The following is a 22084-nucleotide window of genomic DNA, read 5'->3' on the forward strand; positions in this document are numbered from 1 at the left end:
GTGTCTATAACTTAAGAGTCACGATGATTTACGACGAAAGATACAAATGCAATGCATTAAGAAATGGTATCATGATACGCTATCTGAAGTAAATGCTAGACCCTCGAAAAGAATTACTCAGCCTTGGAAAAACTACCCTTCTCAATAGCAACGTCCATCATACGGTCGCCACTAATGACGCCAGTCGTGCAAATGATGATCCGTCTGCGGGGAGCCTCCTGGGCAGCAATAAAGCGCAGCGCAGCAATCTCCGTAAAAGTAATACCGCCAAGAAAGAATACATACACCGTCTTTGTAGCGGCGTTTCCACTGAGGGTCTGGCGGGCCCGTACAGCTTTATCATCGCCTTTTTGGACAAGGCTGAAAGTGGAGCCGCGAGCGCTCTTGACGACATCCTCAAAGCCGAGCCATCCGGGAGAGGCAGTGCTAGCGTTGTTTACTGACGCGGCAGGGGATCCGCCCTTGATTAGGGAGAGGATGTAGGGTTTTTGCAGCACGCATTGGACAAGCCGCACGCTGAGTGGAGCGAATCCACTGTAGACGTAAGAGATGTCGTTGGGGTCTTTTTCGCTGACTTCCTCGATTACCAGGCGTAGATTCTTCCGCAGGTATCCGTAGTTGGTCTTGGTGCCGGCTTGGGCGCCGGATGTGGGGAGGAGCATGGTGGTAGCAGAGGATCGGGGTTGAAGGAGCTCCATCCTTTCCAGGGCCCAGAAGGTTAGGAGGTGTTGGTGGCCGTAGGCTTGGACGACTTGGCGCTTGAAGTTCTCCAGGTCGCGTGGGCGGAGTCCACCGGACATGCAGGACTCAAGACATAGCAGACGAAGGATGCTTTTCAGCGGGACGTCTCGTGCGATGAGTTCCTCGATGGTTTCGTGTTGATAGGTGGGATCGGCGCCTGCGGCATTATTTTGCTGGACTTCCAATACTTTGCGGAAGGTCTCGGAGCGAGTGAGTCTCATAATCTCCTCTGCGAGGTTGGTGTGGATGCGAAGACTCTGGTGTTCTAGCTGATAAGTGGGTAGTTTGTTGACGAAGTCTCGAAGCTCGTTTGTGGTCTTGGCTGAATGCCGGGTCTCGTATTCATTTTCCAAACGACGAGCCACCTTGTTCAGGATGTCGCCAACAATGGCAAAGTTCGCATCTCGGAGTTGGTTGAATAATGTATCTGACGCATCCAGCTGGATCTTTCTTTTTAGTCCCTGTTTGGCCTGCTGGGGTGTCTTAGATGACTCTTGGGACTGTGGCGTAGGAGCCTGTCCCACAATGCTGGTGTCGACATCGGCCTGGTTATTCTTGATGCCGACGTATTCATCAATCAGACCTTCGTAGGTTAGCTGCGTCAGGAGCGGAGTTCCGAAATCAACATCACGGTCGATGATGATGAGGTTTTCTGTATCTGCGCTCGGGAGCAGGCCTCGAGCAGATGGGTCTGCAAGGCCAGAGCTCTCTTCAGCATCAAGCTCTTTGCGCATACGCAGCAAAAGATCAGCTAGGCGACGTGCATTGTCGCCCTTTCCGACAATGCGAGGGAAGTAGCCATGCTTCTGTTGGATACCCATCAGGGCTTTTGCTGAATGGAATATGCATCCTGGGTCCTTATTCTAAGTGGTGTCAATACAGCTTCAGCTGCTGCCATGGGGTAAACTTACCAGGTACAAATCACTGAAAGCATCGTCCAGCTCTAATGATAAGATGTCCTGTTCCAAGGGCAAAAAGTAGAGCGGCAGTTCGGCAATGTTGACATCTCCGATGATACCGGCCTCTTCCAGCACGGCATTGCTCACCAGGGTTCGTCGGGGAGCGAAAATGATGGTGATTTCATGTTCAACATTTCCATTGGTCCGTAGACGTTTGACTTGTTCTATGATACTTGAATGTCAGCTCACTCTGATAGCCATCAAACGACGGTGACGGGAATGAAAGCCAATATATGAGCTTGGATGATATAGGGATCCTATCTCATGATGGGTTACATAGAGTTGGGAGACGTCTGCGCAATCCACCGATGTCCCAAGGGCGATGCCCAAGTCTACGATAGGCTGCAAAGTGCTGAGAGGCGAACAGAGACATGACCTACCAGCTACCGTGCGCACATGCTGCGCCTTCTCGCCACGAACGAGGAAGACGACATTGCGCTGAGACGAGTCGATGTTTGCATTTTCCAGCAAAAACACGCGGTCTACGCCATATTCTTGGAGGACGGAAAATTTGACGAATAATCCGACCGGACCAGCCAGCTCCTGGCTGATAACGAGGTTCTTCTTGCCCCTGGCCTGCACACGGCATTAGATGAGGGAGTAGAACATAAAATTGGTACTCACGCCTTCGAGCAGGGCAACCAGATCTTTGCGCGCCTTGTCACGGCAGTGGTCTGCATCTCCCAAGGGCGCCATCATGCCCAACGAGAAAAAGCGGAGAAAAGGTGGCAGTGACAGACAGAAGAAGACACCAAAAATAACTTGAGGTCAACTTTACCCGCTTCGGGTTTAGTGTGGCTGAGTAAAATCTGTACGATGGCCGTATGGGTACCGTTACACCATTGCCACTGCCCCTCCTTAAGTAGGTGTAACTCTGGTCATCTGCATACCGTGGTAACCATCGGTCTCGACTGCCTAAAGCTCCCCTGAGCGCATGAAATTCATCCGAAACATCTTTCTCTCTATTCTCTCCCCCCGCTATTAGTTTCGCCTGTTCCTGTGTCCTTTCCAATTCCTCAAGCGAATCACCTATTTGAAACCCCCTTCCAACACATCCAAGATGGGTCGTTTTGGATTCAAGAAATCCGATGGCGACGATGAGGACAGCAACCGCCGGGGCCTGTTCGGCTCGCGCAAAAAGGAGAAGAGCCCTTCGTCTCCAGCAAACCCCTACGCCCAGCCGATTCCTACGGACCCCTACACCAGGGCCAAGCAGGGCATCGGTGCTGCTCCCATCACTTCTTCCGAGCATGGCGGCATGGGCTCCCCCGCCCCCGCAGGAGGACCCCACGCGATTTCCTCTGACAACAAATACTCCGGTTACACTCCCAATCGGTACGGCAACCAGGGCGGATACGGGAGTGATCGCTTTGGCGGTGCGAGCCCGGGCGCTGGCGCCGGGCAGGCATCCCGGTACGGTGCTGGTGGTTATGGAGGATTAGGCAGCACCGACCCAAACGACCCCAATGCTGCGGACGCCGATCGCAACGAACTTTTCGGTGGCTCCAAAGACCGCAATCAATCCGTTACTCCTGGTGGTGGTGCTCCGCCACCTTACAGCGAGGGAGGTCAGCCCAGCTACGGTGGCGGTAGCAACGACTACAGCATGCAGACCTACCAGGACCGACAGCTTACAGCGGAGGAAGAAGAGGAAGAGAGCATCAATGCAACCAAGCAGGAAATGCGATTCGTCAAGCAGGGTGATGTTGCCTCTACACGGAATGCGCTCCGCGTTGCAGCACAGGCAGAGGAAACCGGTCGTTCCACGCTGGCTCGTCTGGGTGCGCAAGGTGAAGACGTTCATAATGCTGAGAAGAGCTTGGACATGGCTACCGTCGAGGGACGCATCGCGCAGGAGAAGGCGCGGGAACTGAAGACACTCAATAAGAGCATGTTCGCCGTGCACGTGGCCAACCCGTTCACCAGTTCCTCGCGCCGACGAGAGCGTGATGAGCGAATCCTCAACACCCACCGAGACGAGCGTGATCTACGCGATGGTACCCGGGCGGAAGCACACCAGACCAATGCCCGTATGGAGAGAGTCTTCCGAGACATTGATCGAGACGCTGCCAAGCAAGGCAAGGGCAAGAAGGCCAACGTGACCGAGCGCGCCAAGTACCAGTTCGAGGCCGACAGCGAGGACGAGGCGATGGAGGACGAGATCGAACAGAACTTGGATCTTCTCGGTGGTGCCGCTGGCCGGCTCAATGGTCTCGCCAAGGCTACCGGAAAGGAGCTCGACGAGCAGAACAGACATCTGGAGCGCATCACAGGCAAGGTCAGTATCAGATATCCCACTCGTCTCGAGATTATGCTAACGTTACCTGCAGAGCGACTTCGTCGACGACCAACTTGCCATGAACCGGGCCAAGCTGGACCGTATTCGCTAAGGCCTGTACGGGTAGGAGTTGGGATATGCCTGGTGCTATGCCGCTCGATAATCATCAATTTGTCTGTGCCGTTCCTTCATCAATAATCATCACCGGCGTTGGGCTGCCCTTTTGCTTTCTGCATGCCGTCTCTTGTTGGCAAAACTTTGAACGGGCAATTTAGACTACCGATTTAGTATCATAATTGAATTCATTCTCACGGCCGTTCTCCTTCGACGTATTGATATGTTTGTGGATAAGCGGCTTGTATCTGATCGACAGACGACTTGTACTTTCCAAAAGCACTCGTGTTCGGGGAGAGTGGGGATGGGATGTACTCGTTCGAACCAGACTATACACCAGAAGCAAGCTATACCTCGCACTTCCTACCCTTCAAGCCAGCCTCTTCACCCTCACCCATCACAATACAATCCTATCATCTCATTACATCACATCCACACCGTAACCAAATCCACTATGTCGCCACCGCCATCAACCTGCGATATCCGGATGATAGGAAGCGGCAACGCAGGCTTCTCCGCTGCCCTCTCAGCAACCCAGCCCAACCCAACCGTCCATATAATGATAATCGGCAAAGGCCAGGCCACCTTGGCTGGTGGCAACATCTACTTCACAGCAGGAGCCTTTCACACCACGCACAGAGGCCTATCAGACCTTCTCCCGCTGGTGAACAACGCTCCACCCGAGCTAGCCGGTCGTATTGATATACCGACTGTACTCCGAAGAGGACTTCACGCATGATCTATAACGTATGACGGGCGGATCCCGCACTAGCTAAAGTCCTCGTTCAGGACTCCCGTGATGCCATCGGATGACTTGCAAGTAATGGTATCCGATTCCAGTTGTCTTTCAGCCGACAAGCATACGAAGTCGACGGCAGATTCAAGTTCTGGGGTGGTCTCGCTCTCAGAACAGAAGATGGAGGGAAAGGTCTTGTACAAGTATTCTTCAATACAGCAGCCAACGCCCTCCTCACAGATCCACAAACCGGCACTATAACAGGCGTCGAAGCTGTAAGGGTTACTTCTGGTATCACTTTTACGTTTGGTGGCTTGGCTGTGAACCCTGAGACGGCGGCTATGGTTTCTGGGACTACCGGGGCTGAGGTTCCAGGGTTGTACTGCGTCGGGGAGATGCTTGGTGGTATCTTTTATGATAACTATCCCGGTGGCAGCGGGTTGACTTCCGGTACTGTGTTTGGTCGTTGGGCTGGACGAACTGCTGCTGAGGGAGTCGGTGCGAGAGCAGCTCGGCTTGCAAGACATCCATTGTTAGTACTTAATTAGATAGCATACGAGGAATAGGAGATTGGTGGTTGTTCAGAAGCGCTGAATTGCTGATTAGACAATATCTTTTGTAACTATAGCGACTGTAGAGCGGAAGTAACACTGGCAGGCAGTTCAAAGCCATCACGCCAGGCTCGCTAAGGGTAAAATCGAAATGCTTTCGCACCATTGCCACGGGTATCACATCAACACCATTCCCAAACTGCACGATGCGTGCAACTGTTGAAACACAGCAGACCCGGTGGAAACAGAGGCAAACCTCGAGACCAAAACACAAAAAAACCAGCCGGAAAGAAAGGAAAATAATAATTGCATCCGATCAAACCAGGAAGAGAATGAAATGAAATGACAAAGGTATAATCTAGACCATGCAGAGACATATGCAAGGAAGAGAAAGATTAGAAGAGCAGACAAATAGCCTGCTGCGGAAGGGTAAATGAGAAAGAAAAAGAAAAGAGAAGAAAAAACGGAGGGGGGGAGGTCCCAGAACAAAAAAAAAAAAAAAAAAAAAAAAGCATCGCATCATCACAAGCCCATTGGTATCGAGAAAAGCACAAGGTGACTCCCAGGTCTAGCGAAAGAATAAGAAATGAAAACAAATCAACCAGGAACGCAAACCAGCCGGTACCTCTATGGTCATAACGTGGGAATAAGTGAAAAAGGAAATAAAAAACGCGTCAGGAAGGCTTTCCCTTCCCTGCTTGTGCCGAATCCATTGGATCCCACAGACTGTCCGAGGTGAAAAGAGAACCCCCAGGTGAGATGAGGGGGTGGTAGAAACGAGAAAACGAGGAACAGTGGGCAGGATCCACGCTGTTGTACAAGGAGGAATGGCCAGAGTAATGTCATCCAACACAGTTGGCTGGCTCAGCTCGGCAGGACGTGTCTGTGGATGGGTCTCACGGCCGCGTCAAGACGCAAAGCGGGAAGAAAAAAGGAGCTCCAAATGGAGCGAGAAGGGAAAATATTGGTTTTGAGTTCGAATTTATTCGTCCTCGTCGGGCGAGTCGCCTTCCTTTTCACCCTTGTGCACCTTCTTGTGCCGGCGCAAGTTGGAAACCACGGAGAAGTGTCGCCCGCAACCTTCAACATCGCATGCGAATGCTGTTCACTTGTCAGTATTACTTTCAGTGGTTCTCGGGGAGATTGTCACTTACGCTTCTCGCCAGTGTGGCTGTACATATGTGTCTGCAGAGAAGAAGGACGAGTGAAGCGCTTGTCGCAGACCTTGCACTTGTGCTTCTTCTGGGTGTTGGAAGGCATCTTCGAGCTGAACTGGCTCATCATCGACTGAGGGCCAGGAGGCGCGCTTCCAGCCAGAAGGTTGGCCGGCCTTGGGAGAGTCCGCGACTCGTAGGACTCGGATGTTGTGGAGCTGTAGTCGGTGACGGATGAGTCAACAGAGCCCACCGAGGCACTGTAGTAGGGATAGTTGCTGCCGGAGGAGATGGATGAGGCCGAACTGTGAGCCGAAGGGAAGCCATAGGAATCGGCAGAGCCTCGCGCGCCGCGAGGGCCATAAATGTTGCGAGGAGTCAAGTCCTGGCTGAGCGCCACCATTCCGCGGCTGGCGTCGAGCGCGTCGCCAAAGGTAGGAGTAGGCGCGGGTACTGAAGAACCCACGCGAGCATCTCTGTTACAATTCCTCTCGTTAGAAGCAAGCCACCGTCAATGGAGCGTGGTGAGCACTTACGAATGCGAAATGCGACGAGCGTCTTGTGACTGAGACGGGTGAATCGGGGCGTAGCTGACTGGCGCATAGGTGGCCGGGGAGAAGTTGCTCATAGGCGGCGCAGTGGTATAGTTTGGGGGCTGCTCGAAGCCGGTCCTCGGTACTTCGTGTTGCATTCCCATTACCTCGGGGCCGTAGCCAGTTGTGTAGCTGTTGCCAGGCACAAGTGAAGGCGCGGGCACGGGGATGCTAGGATAGGGCATGGACATGGCGGCGGCGCGACCGACCTCCTCCTTGGCGTTGATAGGAAGGTTGGTGCTGTTGCCCATGGAAGTCGCGTAGACTGGAGGGGTCGAGTGCGAGGTGGTGTGTGCTGCCCAAGGGTCTGTGAATTGCGGTGGGTTGTGGTGATAGACATTGTCGAAGCTCATGCCGCCATAAGGGCGGTTCTGGTTTTCCATTACCATCGTCATGGAGTCGGGGGCGCGAAGCGCGAAGTCGCGGATGGGATCGCGCGCAAGTATTGAAGATCTTGTTGATGTCCCTCGTATGAGCGAGGGGGGAGAGGGGAGGAGTGTTGATCGGCTGTTGCGGGGGAAGTATAGAGGTAGAGGTTGAGTAGAGGTAGAGGTAGAGGTAGAAAAGAGAAAGTGATAAGCCACGAAGATCCAATAATTTAATTTCAGGTGAAGAGAAAGGTCTGGGGAAAGGGGATCGGCGAAGCTTAAGAAGGGACAAACACTATACTGAGGCACGATACTCCAGCGGCACGTCGTCAGTGGCACTGGAGACGGTGCAGATCGCTGGAAACAATACTGTAACGTTACCCGCTTTTTGGGGATTTTCTTTTATTTTTCTTTTATCCTTTTATTTTATTATTTTAATCACATCTTATTTTTATCGTGCAAGATTGGAGGCATTGCTTAGTGGAGAAAGTGGTTCTCTGAACGGGAACCAGTTCCTCGGACCCCGTCTGGCTTTTGGCTTTTTCCCTTATTGCTTCGAACTATACTCGTCGACTCTGATATGCCGCTCGGAAATATTGAAGGTTCATGGGGGCATCCTGTGAGGTTGAAGAATGGCAGATCTGGAGAATCAAACATTAGACGCGCTGCAAATATGTTACCCAGCCCCCCTCAAACAACTGAACAGAGCAACTGGACTCCGTAATCGGGGAGTAGCAAAGTGCCCAAAAGGCAATTTGGGAGAGGGAAATCATGGGACCCAAAAAGCAGACGGTGACCTCAGAGCTTCAGGGGGGGGAGAATAAGTGGGCAAGTGTAGCGGGCCAAAAGTAAAGGGGAGGAGAGAGAGGATTTGGTAAGGGAATGTCCAGCACTCGCACTGAGGCTAACCGATGACTGGCTCAGCCGTGCCGTGTCTGAGGCACGCTATTCCTAACGGGGCTCAAATGGCAAAGAGGAAGAAAGGGACGCCAAGAAATAAACTCACGATGCAGCGACCAAGGTTCGCCCTGAGGGCGTGTTTCAAGGTAGCGGGGAAAGGCGATCTCATACGTCAAAGGGTATACCCGATGCCTAATTAGATAGGGAGTTGCCACTCATCCTTTCTACGATCGAACCTCGTGCAAAGGGGGAATTCTCAGAGACCATTTCCACCTCAGACTACCCCGGTAGTATTCTACCATTGAATAGGTCCCAAAAACCGAGATCACAAGGGTGGAAAAAGGAGTTGGGGGTTGACGCGCCATGGCCAATGCAAACCCAAATGTGGGAGGCCCACGGGGACAACTTTGGGTCCCTCATTATTGGCACACTGCAGGACCCTCTCGGGGGCAAAAAAAAACAAAAAGGAAAAAAAAGAAAAAAGAGAAGTACTGTAAAATGGAAATAAAATAAAATAAAATAAAACCAAGCCGGTGACGATTCACACGCAGGGCTTTCAGCCATGTATGCGGGCGTGGAAATCAGTGGAAACCAGAGCCAAAGAGGGGGCCTTTGACACGGGCCAAAGGTGGTTAGCGTGGGAGGACCTTACTTCAGATGTAAAGCCCCCGATCAGAATTTATCGAATCAATAGCCTCGAGCATTATTGACGCCTGCATTCTCCTCTTGACGGGAATTTGGTCGGGTCTCCAAAAATGTGCTGACGTTGTCCCTCTGTGCATAGCTCTCTACCCACTGTTTCACTTTCCTTCTGCGGAGGATGTACAAACCTCCACATGTCGGACTTGCTCCGGCTATCCCCAACTGGGCCAACTGGGGAGACCCTTATCCGCCGACTGAGTATTCCCTATTCCGTTCTCCCGTAGATGAGATGGCAAGCGCAATGATGGAATGCCGGGATTGTCCTTTTCCATTTCTTTTTTTTTTTTTTCTCTAACTTTTCTTCTAATCCTGCAAGACGGCTCGGGGTCCCAGCCTGAACCATTTGCCGCCGTACGACCTGTATCACTGAGCGACTCAATCCTCGTGTTTTGTATTGTGCCAGCACGCACAGGGGCCAATGCCGGCGTCAGAATGCGGACCAACACATCCCGCCATGGGTACATTAGCGGCGCGGCTCCTGTAAAAGAGCGCGGTAGATATGACCGGCCCTTAATCGGACTCATCACACTACACTATGCTCCCCTAGCCCAGCGGAGTAACCCGTGGCGATGAAATAGAAGCCAATAGCCCCGAGATAGTATAAACTCCCCGAGATGACAATGTACGCTAAGCTTCCTGGACTTCGATCACAAGGATCGGATCCGAAATTGAGTAGCCGAGGGAGGCTGAAGAAAGATAGTCCCCCCCTCTTTTTTGATATTAACTTTGAGCCATACTCTAATTATTCCGGGTGGCCGGAATGGCTGTTCCTATGAACTAGCAAGGTAGGAACTACTCAACTCAATGGTTCGTCCTCTTATGGAACCACCACCAGAAAGCCACCGCCACTGCGGAGAGCTATCGGAAATCACCCTTGAGGGTTGAACCAAGGTCACATCCAAGAACTTGAGACAGACTACTCCTTGAGCCTGTTCCCCTGGCACTGGCGTGATCACATTGGCCTCTCCGCATTCCCACCCAACCAGGGCAACGACAGCACCGTCCCATGGTCAGCGTAGATTTCCAGGTTTTCCAGAAAAAAACCAGCGCGCCAAACATAGCAGCATGGAGATTAGAACCCGAGCTGCGAACCGTATCTCGTACAGCCGAATGCGGAATTTCAAGCCGCTTCCACGGATCGACGAGGCGTGCCTCGAAGCCGCCCGTGGGTCATCGACTACCGGACGCCATTGAGCTTGGATTGGAGTAGCCGGGCTATCTACACGTCGAAGTAGGTTACTCCAACCACCGGACTTCCATTTCGGGACGTGTGACTAGGGTATTCGGGATGTATCCAGGAGCCCTCCTGGTTCCAAACCTGGAAAGCGGGTTCCCTCAAGCTCATCTCGGGAATCTTTCTCTCATCGGGTTCTAGGGGCAGTAGACATCCACAGCGGACTCGCTCTGTCGGGCAAGGTCCTTGAGCATTGCGGCAGTGTGGTAATAGTTCTGGCCTTGGTTCTAGCCAAGGCCGGACACGCTTGGGCAGTTCAGGTACAGATGGAGTCGTGGGAAATTCGATGCTCATTTTGCCCCCATACCCATGCGCGAACTGAGCAAAACAAGCACTGCGCTGGGCTCCAGTCTGAGCGTCTTGCCCCCCTGCCCATGCCGTGTCTGGCCCACTCGTCTCACCGGTCTTGATACTATTGCATCATTGCATCAAGGACTTCGACACAAAGCTGCCCTGTGCGGAGGGTCCAATAGTGCAGTTTGGGAAATTGTGACTATTTGCGACCCAGATTCAACTATCAGCTATCAAACTATCAAACTATAGACTATCGACGATCATTTAGGAACCCGTGCACCAGTGGCTCGTATTGCCTCACAGTTGAGGGAAGCGGAGTGAGCCGGATCAGAGGGAGATCGAACACAAAGTGTATCTGCAGTCTCTCCACCCTCCACGACAGAAAACGGAGGCCCAAGCTTATAACACGGGACGAGTGGAGAATCCATGAAGGAGGCAACACGCCTTCGACTCCGCTGACCGCTTTTCACTACTCCCTTTTGGGCCCAACGCATTCTCTGACACGGCTCAGGCCGCCTGGGGCTTTGGGGCTTGAGGTCTTTGGACCTTGGTCCAAAGACCAAGGACCAAGACCAGAGCCATAGCCATGACGCGTGTTGACACTTCTCATGTATTCACCCAAATGGGTTAAGTCCCTCCCCCCCTCCTCCCAATTCGGCCTACCATTCGGCAAACCCTCAAGAGTTTCCCGAAGATGGCGCTGAAAATTGAGCGGGGAGGGCGGATGGTGCAAAAGGGCGGTCAACAGCGCACAGAGACTAAGAGTCGGAGGAATACACTTTTCACAAATGCGGGACACCCCGGACTACCATTTTCGACTTGGTTTATGTATGTGATCGAGCTCAGACAGATTCGGATTTTTTAAGATCATGTACAAACCTCTGGGAGTCGATCACACGTTGGTGACATCGACGATCCGAAAGGGATCACCAGGAACCAGCCCTAGCAAGCAACGCATCCTGACCGGCTGTCATCTGCACGGGGCTCCGATCTTGGCGGTGCCCACACGGCAGATCGTCAGAGAGATTGTCCTCTAAATTCAAAGTTGACTTGGTTTCCGAGTCTAAAGAGCCTACCTGACAAACTTGCATTTCTGTGTCTTATCCTGCCGATGTCTGGTATCTTAGAGACTAGTATTTTAAAAAATTGGACTTTGCACTTTGCACTTTGGACTCTGGATTCTGGACTCTGAACATGAAGAACCACCATTACCTTCGTTTTTCTATACATAGAACAACTCCCTCCAAGACCCGTTCAGGAGAACCAAGTTTCGCCATTGCAGCAACACGGCAGGCCCAGGAGCCACGGGAAATTTGGCTAAATGCGCAAGACCCCCACGAGACCCAGGATAGGAGGGACGGCGATAGGTGTAGTCGAATACACCCGATACCGGAGCATAGGGGGTTTATCCGAATAGTTTGGGGGGCCCACGCCCTGTGCAGACTTTTGCTCCAACCAGGAAATTCCGAATTGAGTATGGTACACTCCACTTTCCAAGACGGCAGATAGTCGATAGCCGAGCTCGGCACGAGGATCGACCAATAGTACCGGACTAGGTTGGCGGGTCTCTTCCAGGAGCTGACGCGTGCTATGTCCCGTGCAGTGTCTTGCCCTGAACACCGGGGGAACTATGGAATGGTTCCTGCGACCAGAGAGCGAGTATGCTTGGTTGAGATGAACCCAGTCTACGGATTCTATGTATTCTAATCGAGAAATTCATAGAATACCCAGCACGGGGGACCATGTTATAGAAAGTAGGTGAAATCAGTACAAAAAATGACGTGATGCTATAATGATCCCCGCAAAGCCCGTTGGCCTGGTCCCCTAAGGGATTAGCGCAGGAGGACAAAGATCCCTGCGTGCGATCCTGGCCGACTCCATCACTCCACCACGCTAACGACACTGCCACCCTCAGGGTCGACGCTAAATAACCTGAAACGCACCGGTCGGTGGATCGGAAAAGCTCTCGAGAACTCTGTCTCCATCGGATTACCCTCGGCCCTGACTGGCTGCACCACGTCCACCCCCAACCGTTCGAGAACTTGACCGGCGAGTTCTAACCCTCCTGAGAATTGTTCAGCTTGACCTCCCAGGTGCCCCCCCTTCTGTCTTTTCCAGAAATCCCTGACCCATGCGCTCGGTCGACTAGTCGCCTAGTCGCCTAGTCGTCAGGACGCAATTTCCCCCCTTCTCCCCATTACGTATCGGTTCAACGTGACCCGAACCGGTTTACCCACGGAGAACTTCGGGGCTGGCATTCAGGTCATGTATACAGACACACGCGCACACTACACACCGTTGAGGCATTCCGGAGACCCTACTCCGTACTGGTGGCTTGCTTTGGCACCCCCGCCACCAAACCTTGCGGACCATCCAGTGCTTCCCGTTGGATATGAGGCTTCCACTCTCCGCAGTCTTTCCCAAGTTACGGTGTGCGCTGTTCATCCCACAACCGCGTTAACCACTCGATTATCTCTATACACATGCATAAGCTCTATCCTCTAGTCTCTCCGGGATCAAGCTTCCCCCTGCTCACTGACGCACTTGCAGAAAGTGGAGTGTAATCTATTGCTTGGCCTATGTCACAGGCATCGGAGTGAAGAGCCCTGAGCACTCGAGCTGTTTTAGCATGTCCTGACAGGAGAAACGCGCCAGCATGATCCACCCCTCGCTGTCGCGGACGGGCTGCAGGGTCTCCTTGCCCCAAAGAAACACTTGGCATCATATTTTTTGGGTCATCCGTAGCTGAGCACTGTGCACTGTCCACTATCCAATGTCCAAAATTCACAAACTCCACTGTACTGTACGGGAGTAGACCTACCGAACCCTGATCCCTGTTCCTAATTCACCATTGGCCATGCGGGTTCGCCATCTCCGAGCTTCTCACATGAACCCGCGGTATCTCGCATAGAGCTTGACAGGTACACCCGTCTACCGTCTACGCGGCCTGACATCCACGTAAACACTGTGTTGCCCCCACGAGTAGCATCCACACATCAAGTCAAAAAATTGCCTCCACAAGAAGCATCCGCACCGTGTTTCTATAGTGGAACCCGCGCCTCGGCGTCCATTCCCTGCATGTGCCACCAACGCCTCCACGATCTCCGGATCTATGAACCTCCTATGATCCACGGTCCTTGCAGCCAAAGAAGCCGATGCCTCTCTTTCGGGAGCCACAATCTGAGCCGTGTGCCGCCGCCACCGCCAAACTATAGGCTATAGGAAATTAAAGCGGAAAGGATAATAGTTAAAAACTAATAAATATTAAATGTAAATATTAAAATATAAAAGATACACTGTACAGATATGACGGGAAAAGAAACTCTAAACTATGATCCCCAGCGCCGCCCGAACGGGACATAGACCCTGAATAAAGGGGGGCCGGTGGTGGAGGGTGGTGGAGGGAGGCATGGAAGGGACCCAGTAGGAAGTCATGTAACGGACCCCTTATCTCAGGGTCTGTGTGTACTGTATTCTTTTTTATTTGCCTTTTTCCGATGGCCTACCGAGCTGGGTCAACCGTGTTGGAGATGTATGTATGTACGTGGTACCGGACTACATATCCCCATTCTCCGGTTCGACAAAGGCATAGGTATCCTCTTCGACTATTTCAGGGGGAGGCTGTGTAGTTTAATGAGCTCTACATACTCTGATCCCGGCACGCGGAATCTGGAATTTGGAACCTTTATGGAGACTTCTATACTCCCTTAACCCTCACTAGTAACTAAATCACTACTATGTACAGTACTACACTACACTACACTACTATATGCAGGGCAAAGAATGCGTTCCCCCCTTCCCCTCCGCGATGTCAGTATAAATCCCAGAGTCAATTAAATTAAATCTGCAAAGCACAGACTAGACGCAAGACTCTCAATGTAAGGTAAGAAAGAAAAGAAAAGAAAAGAAAATAAGATAGCGAAAAGCAAAAAAAAAAAAAAAAAAACTAAACCTAAAACTAAAACTAAAATCAAAAAGGGTCTGCCTCTAAGTTCCCCCCCATCAAGACTAATTGGCTGGAAATCTTAACCAGTGTTGAATTTTCGCGCATCGATTCCCCACAACGACAGTAAGAGGCGCGCCTGACGTCCATCCTATGGAGCCCTGGTGTCAGAGAGCTTACGCGGCCACATCCTTTGCCAAGCCTCACGGCAAGCTTAGGCATTTGGCGCCTTGGCACCACATCCCCTGTGGAGGAACTCTTTCCCTTGAGATTACGTCCTTCACGTTTACTATTTTTGAGCGAGTGGCAAAATATGAGCGTGGAATAGGGGGAGGGGAGTGAAGGTCATGTCCCTCCTATGAGGTACTGCGGTTTTTTGTTACGGTGTTGGGTGCCAACCAGACTGTTCCCAGCTGAGTACTTGCGACTGCCTACTGTACGTTCAATCTTCGTAGATTTTCCATAATCCCAGCCCGATCCTGCAAATCCCCGACTCTTTCATGGCCCGGAGAGGAAGAAGATAGTCGTGATTGACATGATTGTCGATGAAAGAGCGATCGCTGCCCAATAGTCGCCCTGTCACTGTGCTTTGGTTGGCGATTGTTTTCGGGTCTGGAGGATCAGGAACGGTCGTGATCGTCTTTGGGTCAGGTACATAAAGTAAAACGTGTCATATTCAATCTATTTAATGTATCTATATTGATTGTTTTTAATCAGATAAGGTTGTTTTCGATCTCGATTGACGCGGTGCAATATATCTCTGGCAGAATATATACAGAGCGGATCTGTCAATGTTACCTACCCACGTGCCTGAAGAAATCAATCTACCTCGCTAGTAAAATAAGTATCAATCTCAGGGCTAGTTCTGTCGCCATTTATCTTTTAATGTTTGAGATATCGGCGCCGTCGCTTGAAAAGGCAATTGCAACTGCAGCCACAGGATGGTGAGACAACCACCGGCCGCGGACATTGCCCGCAACGGTGCCCCGTATCAGGACGACGCCCCAGTGCTAAAATCTGACATGTTTCAGCCTTCAGAGTACCCGGAGCCCCGATAGCTCTTAAAGTGCCAGCTTCCAGGCTACAACTTTGGGGGTACCTAAGAGATAAGCACCAATTGGCTGGCCTACGACCGAAGCGAGAGAAATTTGAAACGTTTGAATAAATTCCCTAGTGACTTTTGAAACTTGATATACAGTCAACCACGCCGAACGTCCTCGTCCCTGCATGAAAAGAAAGCGAATAAGAAAGCAACCCTGGGAAACTAGTTATGCATGAGAAGAAGCAGATCGACAAATTACAGGGTCGTCCTTAGACGATAATAGACAACTCCGGCCGGTCCATGCCATCATCCTCCAAGCCTGGGTAGTAGGGAACCATCGCGTCGGCTCCCTGCACATAGGCATCGTTATACAGGCGCCAATAAGGCGTCCGCACCTTGCGAGCGGGGTGGAATAATCCTGCCCATACGTAGTTCATGACGACACCGGTACCGACAGACATGCGGATTGCGTCGATGGCTTCGATGATCCGATCGATGACGTGGGGGCTAGTTTCGAAGATGTTGGGGAAGATGAGGTTGAGGAGATGGAGCATAGCGTCTTCGCAGCCAAGACCGACGACGCCGAGCGCAATGTGCTTGACTACGCTAGCGGCGGTTTGTCGGTGGACTTGGTCGCGATCGATGAGCGCATCCTCGAGCAGAGGGGTAACGGCGTAGACGTAGTCCTTGGCCATCTCGCCGATGTATTCGAACAAGAAGGACAGCGCCTTGAGAACACCGTTTTGCACGTTAAGCTCGGGCACGCGGTACTCATTCATCAAAGCTGGGAGAACGGTGAAAGGAGCGCAAGTCTCGGCGACGATACCGATCGCGACGGCCGTGCAGACACGGGACTGACGCTCCTGCACACGGAGGTTGTTGAGGAGGGTAGCCAGGACATCCTGGGGACCGATGGCCTTGGCGATGAAGCCGAAGGTGTTGTTGGCTGCTCGTCTAATACCCTTTTTATGGGCCTTCAGCATATCGAGCAACTCGAAGCAGATACGCATCCATTCACGAGCGTTGACGGACTCGGGACCACGGTCGGCAATACGACCGACCAGGTCAATAGTATTCTCCTGCACCTTCTCGTGACGGTTTCGCAGGATAGGCGTGAGTCGAGGCAAAAGGTCACGAATAGGGGGCTGCATCTGGTTGATACCCACCACGGTGACGATGGATCGCAGAGCACCCAAGATCGAACCCAGCACCTCGGGGTACTCTTCACCCAAGTATTCGTAAAGCACAATACCAAGCTTGCCCATGAGGGCGTCTTCACCACACTGCTTCATGACCATCGCAATGCGTGAAATCAGGTCTGCAGCCTGTTGTCGGACCGTAGCAGACTTGTTGTTCAACCGCCAAAGGATAGTACTGACGATCTGTGGAAGGTATGGCTTGCAGCGTGTGCTCAAAGCATTGACGGCAGTGCCGAAGCCGTTCAGAATAATAATGTCCTCAATGCTTTGCTCTTGGAAAGCGTAGAGGACACCATCGATGAGTCTCTCCTCTAACCGCTCAGAAATATCTGCCGCTCCCAAGGAAGCGATCAGCTTCTCGACAGTTTCAACGGTCATCTTGCGGTAAGGTTCACTCTCGTCCTTTAAGTTGTTGACGACTCGCTCAAGAATCTCGCCAACTCCAACCTTTTGGCCCAGGTCAACGGTTGTGTCCACCACCTGACGGTAGTTTCGTCGATCAAGTGCCATACGCCTGACCCAGAAGCTCTTGAAGAAGTCCGTCAAGACATGCTCCTTGAGGTAGCCGGCGGTAACACCATCTGTGCTAGAGCACTGTGACACCACCTTCAAAACAACCTTCTTCATTTCCTCGTCGGGAGATGAGAATTCTCGGAGAAGAATCTCCATGATCTGACTGGTGTAGTAATTGGCATATTCCTCGTCCATGAGAGGGATGATGTAGCCGACCGCCTTCAGGAACGCGGCAAGACCTTTACCACGCTGCTTGCGGGCACCGGTCCATAGAGGGTTGAGAATTTCATCGAAGCTTTCGATACCGTAAGGGTTGGCGGCTTCGGCCAAAGCGGCCACGGCCAGAGCGGTGACGGTTCTGACCTTAGCCTGCTCATCGCTAAGGTTGTCTGAAATGCAGTCAACAAGGCCCTTGAGATGCGGAAGAATGGCGCAGCCCATCAAGATAGGGATTTGCTGAACAATCTTAACACCAGTGTGACGGGCCTGCCATGACTTTTTACTGCGACACACAGCACGAAGGAAGGGGAGGAGGGCTGGAATGCCAAGGGCAGAAGCGACGACAGCGAAGGCTCGGGCGGTAGTGTTTCGTACGTATTCGTCGACATGATCGATATCAGGTCGCATGGTACTGATCATGGTGGCGAGCCCAGCGGCCTTGGAGAGGTTGGAGATAATTTCTCGACCTTCGACGCGGGCATAGTAGTCTTGATCGATAAGCAGTGGCTCAATGACAACCAAAATCTTATGGACGTAAGGACGGACCAAGTCATCTAACTTGTAGAGCACTCGATCAATGACCTTGACCAGCAAGTGACGCTCCTGATCCTCTAAGGACTTCTCCATGAGCAAAGGAAGAATTTGGTTGAAAAGAGGACCGGCTCCAAAATTGCGCGCATTGTCGGTGAGCTGTCGCAAAGCTGTCTTTCGCATGGGTGGTGTGCCATTCTTGACCTTGAGCAGCAATCGCATGATCTTACGCTCCTTCATTTCCTCGACAGTCATCGAACTCTCTTCACCAGCCTCCATAAGCTTTCCGAAGTAGGCCATATCTTCTGGCTTGAAAAATTGCAGCTCGCCAACACCAGGGATATCGGTCGGAAGCTCCTTGCCCATTGAGCGGATGCTCTCAGGCTCTTGCATCATGAAGCCTCCAACTTGACCTGCACCATTCATGGGCGCCGGTGTAGCCATCATCTTCCTGGCAGGGTTCCGAATCGGTGCATAGCCCGGAGGAGGATCAAGAATCTTGTAGCCCTCGGTAGGCAGCATCATGTCGAGTTCTTCATCAGACCACGGGGCATTCCGGCCACTCAGATCGGTTCCAAAGCTTGTGGGGACCATAGTCGCACCTCCCTGCGATGGGTGCATAGGAGTGGCAAGCCCATCATTGCCGACAGGGGTTGCTGATGTGAGTGATGGTGCTTGATCCCATCTCGAGCGGCGCTTGGAGCCGTCATCTCCTGGGGCAGGTGTCTCGTCCCATCGGGACCTCTTCGTCTTAGCCTCAGCCTGCTCGCTTTCTGCTCCAGGATCAGCTTCAGTAGAAACGTCCCAGCGCTTCTTGCGTTTTCTGCCAGCGGAGTCATCAGCAGTCGAGTCAGCCTGGCCGTTCTCCTTGCCGCTTTCCTCCATCGTCAGAGTAGCCTGGTGCTCAGAGACATCCTCGCCACGCTCGCGCTTCTCAGCAATCAGCTTCTGAACGCGTTCTTCTTCTTTCTGGATTTCGCGCAGAGCCATAACCTCTCGGTAGGTCTGGCCGTTTGAATCTGCGTCGGCATTGGCGTCGGCAGCAAAGGGGTCGGCGCGCGTCGGAGTAAGACCACCGCGTTCGAATCGTCGCTTCTGGTAGTCGGTCTCACGATCGGCGATGCGCGCGGCCTTCTCGCGGCCCAGGAGGATGTCCTCCTCCTCGACACCATTTCCCTGTGCCATCTCATCGATCTGACTTCGGGTTGCGGTATACTGACCAACCAAGCTGTGGCCGCCGTTCGCATCCTCCATTTCTTCATCGTCGCCATTTACAGCAATAGAGGTATCGTAGCCGGTGAACCTGTCCGCCCCTTCCCGTTCGTACAAAGTGGTATCAAAGGAGTCGGTAAGGGAGGCCTTGGTCGAATTGTCAGTGCGTTGATCGGATGGATCAAAGGCCCTAGAACCTTTCTTGCCAGAGGCAGCAGCATTGCGCTCCGCCTGGAGGCGCCGGACGGCTTCAATATCGGCTGCAGAGGGTGTTAGTATCGGCTCGCGGTGGGGATTGCGTGCAGACCTACCGTCGGACATTGTGATGCAGAGTCAAGTCAAATATTAGAGAATGATCGCGAAGAATGGCTGACATCAGCTACATTCGGGTAAAGCACCGTTGAAACGGCAGCATCGATGGTGGGTAGCTCTTGCTGATGATCCGCGATGGAGTGCAAAATGCACGTCGCCAGCAAAGTCGCGCTAGTAGATGACTAAGAGATAACGACCACGTGACGCCATAGCTAATGGATCACGTGTAAATATACAGACATGTGATTTTGACTGTTTGGTCATTCACTTAACACGAAAGCTATCATCAATTTGATATGAGAAATACGGAACAGGGCTTAATTCATTTCCCTGCGCAGGGGCTTATGATGGTTGAGTGGGGAACCTAAGATGCCTACACGACCTTCGTGGCGCCCCCGTGGGCGCTTAGAGACTATTTATGTCACACATGAATTGTATCAGCGGAGTAGTCTAAGTCGGTTACTATTTTCATATCCCGGAAAAGTTTAACTCATTTGGAATTTGATCCATAACGTGACCAGGAGGGATGACCTCGTGGACAATAGCCCTTATTAGTGCCTTAGCATACAACATACTAGGACTGGATGATTTCGAAAGGTGTTATTCATCTACACTTCGAAGCCCAGCGATGGGCTATGTGGTTGATGATCTCCAAGGCTGAGCTAGCACAGCCTCAATTAGACATATCAACATAGCTTGAGAGTTTGGCCCAACTTGTTCCTAGGCCAATTCATTGTTAAACTCTCGTAGGTAACACTTTGCCGGCGGCTAACATGAGTGGGTCAGAGATGTAACATGTACTGGGAAATGCGGTGTGGTTACATCAAGCTTGGCTTTACATTGGCCGCTTTCCATAAGCTAAGAGCTCCTTGTTATAGTGGCTTATCTCCGGCTCGCTAAGCTTTGATTTCGAGCCGGAAACCAACAAAGAGGCCAACTTTAGAGCCCATAGCTTGCTAGTTCCGTGGAAGCCGCCCCAGTTTTCCAGCGCATAGAAGGCTCGTTCCAAGGTTGGTAGTCTAGAGACTTTCTCGAACATAGTTCATCCCTGTAAGGCAGACTTATAGACTGATGCTCCCTGTCTCACGGCGATTGAGATTGCACCTCTGTTGGTATACAATCAAGCCTTGCGTGATATTTCAACGAGGCATTTCCCCTTCTAAGAAGATTTCCAAATTTTTTTGTCTGGATTTAGAAATCATCTGAGCACTGAGGGTTTCACTCATTCGACTAGGAGCCCCTACGTGTTTCTCATTTTGTGCTCGGGACCCTCGATTTCGGCCTTCTCCTTGTCAAATTTATACATACCTAACAGTCAGTCTTCGGAAGACCATCACCACTCGATTACGAGAAGAGAAACTCTACCTGGACATAAGATATGCATATCATGTTATCCGTTGTACTGGTTTTGGCCACAAGCCTGACTGGAGTCTCTGCCCTCCCTGGCCCTCTACGACTTGCCAATACGTTTTCTCATATCACCAACGAGCTCAGCCACATCAGCCTGGGGAACTGCAGTTTGGCAAACGCAAGCCTCCCGCTAAGCAATCTCAAGGTCGGACTTCCTGAACCGTCATTACATCTGACTCTCAAGTACATTGCCGTGGGTCGCGGGACTCAAAACTACTCTTGCCCATCCACGGATGCATCCTCCCGAGACAAGACCGCTCCCACGGCAACCGGAGCGGCAGCCACCCTTTTCGATGCTTCCTGTATTGCGTCTAGCTCCATGACTCTGCTTCATGAGCTTCCTGCAGTTGCTGGGCGCACTCCCCTTGGATCTCTAGCCTTTATGGCAGAGATGGTGAGCAGCACGACAAATTCCTCCGACCTTATCATTGGTGAACATTACTTCGATGCCGCTGGTGACCCTTTCTTCAATTTGAGACTTGGCGGGGGTGATGACTGGATGGTTGGCAAGAAGGATGCATCGGTCTCAGCTCCTGCAAAGGTGTATGCTTTCAAGATTGAGAGCAAAGATGTTACTTGGCTGCGACTTACGCGCAAGGAAGGAAAGGGTATCAAAGTGAGTAACTTATAGAGTGATGTTAACTGCAGTGAAACATTTGCTGACTAAATACTAGGAGGTGTACCGAGTCATGACCTTTGAAGGAGGCGCCCCGTCGACCTGTGCTGGCTTAAATGATACTGTTATTGTTGAGTATGCTGCTGAGTACTGGTTCTACGGATGATTTGATCACCCGGGCAGTAAGGGTACCTCTATGAGGAGCTTTTTGGATCTTCCAAAGTACATATTAGAAGGGTCCAATACCCTTTTCTAATACTTTGATTGTCTATAGTCTTTAATTAAGAGCAAATCTGGTTTTCATCACTCTGGTCAAAACATGACCTCTAGGCACCGCTCTGAATAATTAGTTTTGCATTATAATGATCAAACAGCGTTGATCATTGAGTTTTCTTCCGTGTACTTTGAATAATTAGGTATAGATTATAGGCTAATAAGCCCCGAAGCCTAAATTACTGGCTCT

General features: G+C 51.7%; 6 protein-coding genes across 6 annotated transcripts; 3 read left to right on the plus strand and 3 right to left on the minus strand.

The window, feature by feature from the left end:
• Nucleotides 1–113: 113 nt before the first annotated feature.
• N7443_004540 (Sec1 family protein) lies at nt 114–2399 on the minus strand (the record flags this gene model as incomplete). The annotated part of the gene is made up of 4 exons (XM_056884596.1): nt 114–1604; nt 1653–1864; nt 2081–2276; nt 2325–2399. 4 exons carry the CDS (start codon nt 2397–2399, stop codon nt 114–116), a joined length of 1974 nt encoding a protein of 657 aa, XP_056742874.1.
• A 361-nt stretch (nt 2400–2760) lies between these two features.
• N7443_004541 (putative plasma membrane SNARE protein (Sec9)) lies at nt 2761–4090 on the plus strand (the record flags this gene model as incomplete). The annotated part of the gene is made up of 2 exons (XM_056884597.1): nt 2761–3978; nt 4031–4090. 2 exons carry the CDS (start codon nt 2761–2763, stop codon nt 4088–4090), a joined length of 1278 nt encoding a protein of 425 aa, XP_056742875.1.
• Nucleotides 4091–4546: 456 nt separating this feature from the next.
• N7443_004542 (uncharacterized protein) lies at nt 4547–5394 on the plus strand (the record flags this gene model as incomplete). The annotated part of the gene is made up of 3 exons (XM_056884598.1): nt 4547–4804; nt 4933–5326; nt 5381–5394. 3 exons carry the CDS (start codon nt 4547–4549, stop codon nt 5392–5394), a joined length of 666 nt encoding a protein of 221 aa, XP_056742876.1.
• A 967-nt stretch (nt 5395–6361) lies between these two features.
• On the minus strand, nt 6362–7521 carry N7443_004543 (C2H2-type zinc finger protein; the record flags this gene model as incomplete). Its single annotated transcript, XM_056884599.1, has 3 exons — nt 6362–6480; nt 6534–7009; nt 7070–7521. The coding sequence occupies 3 exons, from the start codon at nt 7519–7521 to the stop codon at nt 6362–6364; spliced, it is 1047 nt and encodes a 348-aa protein (XP_056742877.1).
• Nucleotides 7522–15878: 8357 nt separating this feature from the next.
• N7443_004544 (U2 snRNP complex subunit HSH155) lies at nt 15879–19604 on the minus strand (the record flags this gene model as incomplete). Its single annotated transcript, XM_056884600.1, has 2 exons — nt 15879–19543; nt 19595–19604. 2 exons carry the CDS (start codon nt 19602–19604, stop codon nt 15879–15881), a joined length of 3675 nt encoding a protein of 1224 aa, XP_056742878.1.
• A 1369-nt stretch (nt 19605–20973) lies between these two features.
• N7443_004545 (Frag1/DRAM/Sfk1) lies at nt 20974–21787 on the plus strand (the record flags this gene model as incomplete). The annotated part of the gene is made up of 2 exons (XM_056884601.1): nt 20974–21621; nt 21680–21787. 2 exons carry the CDS (start codon nt 20974–20976, stop codon nt 21785–21787), a joined length of 756 nt encoding a protein of 251 aa, XP_056742879.1.
• Nucleotides 21788–22084: the final 297 nt, after the last annotated feature.

Source organism: Penicillium atrosanguineum (assembly GCF_028827265.1).
Source record: "Penicillium atrosanguineum strain IBT 20685 chromosome Unknown utg000003l_segment0_segment0, whole genome shotgun sequence".
Classification (NCBI taxonomy): domain Eukaryota; kingdom Fungi; phylum Ascomycota; class Eurotiomycetes; order Eurotiales; family Aspergillaceae; genus Penicillium; species Penicillium atrosanguineum.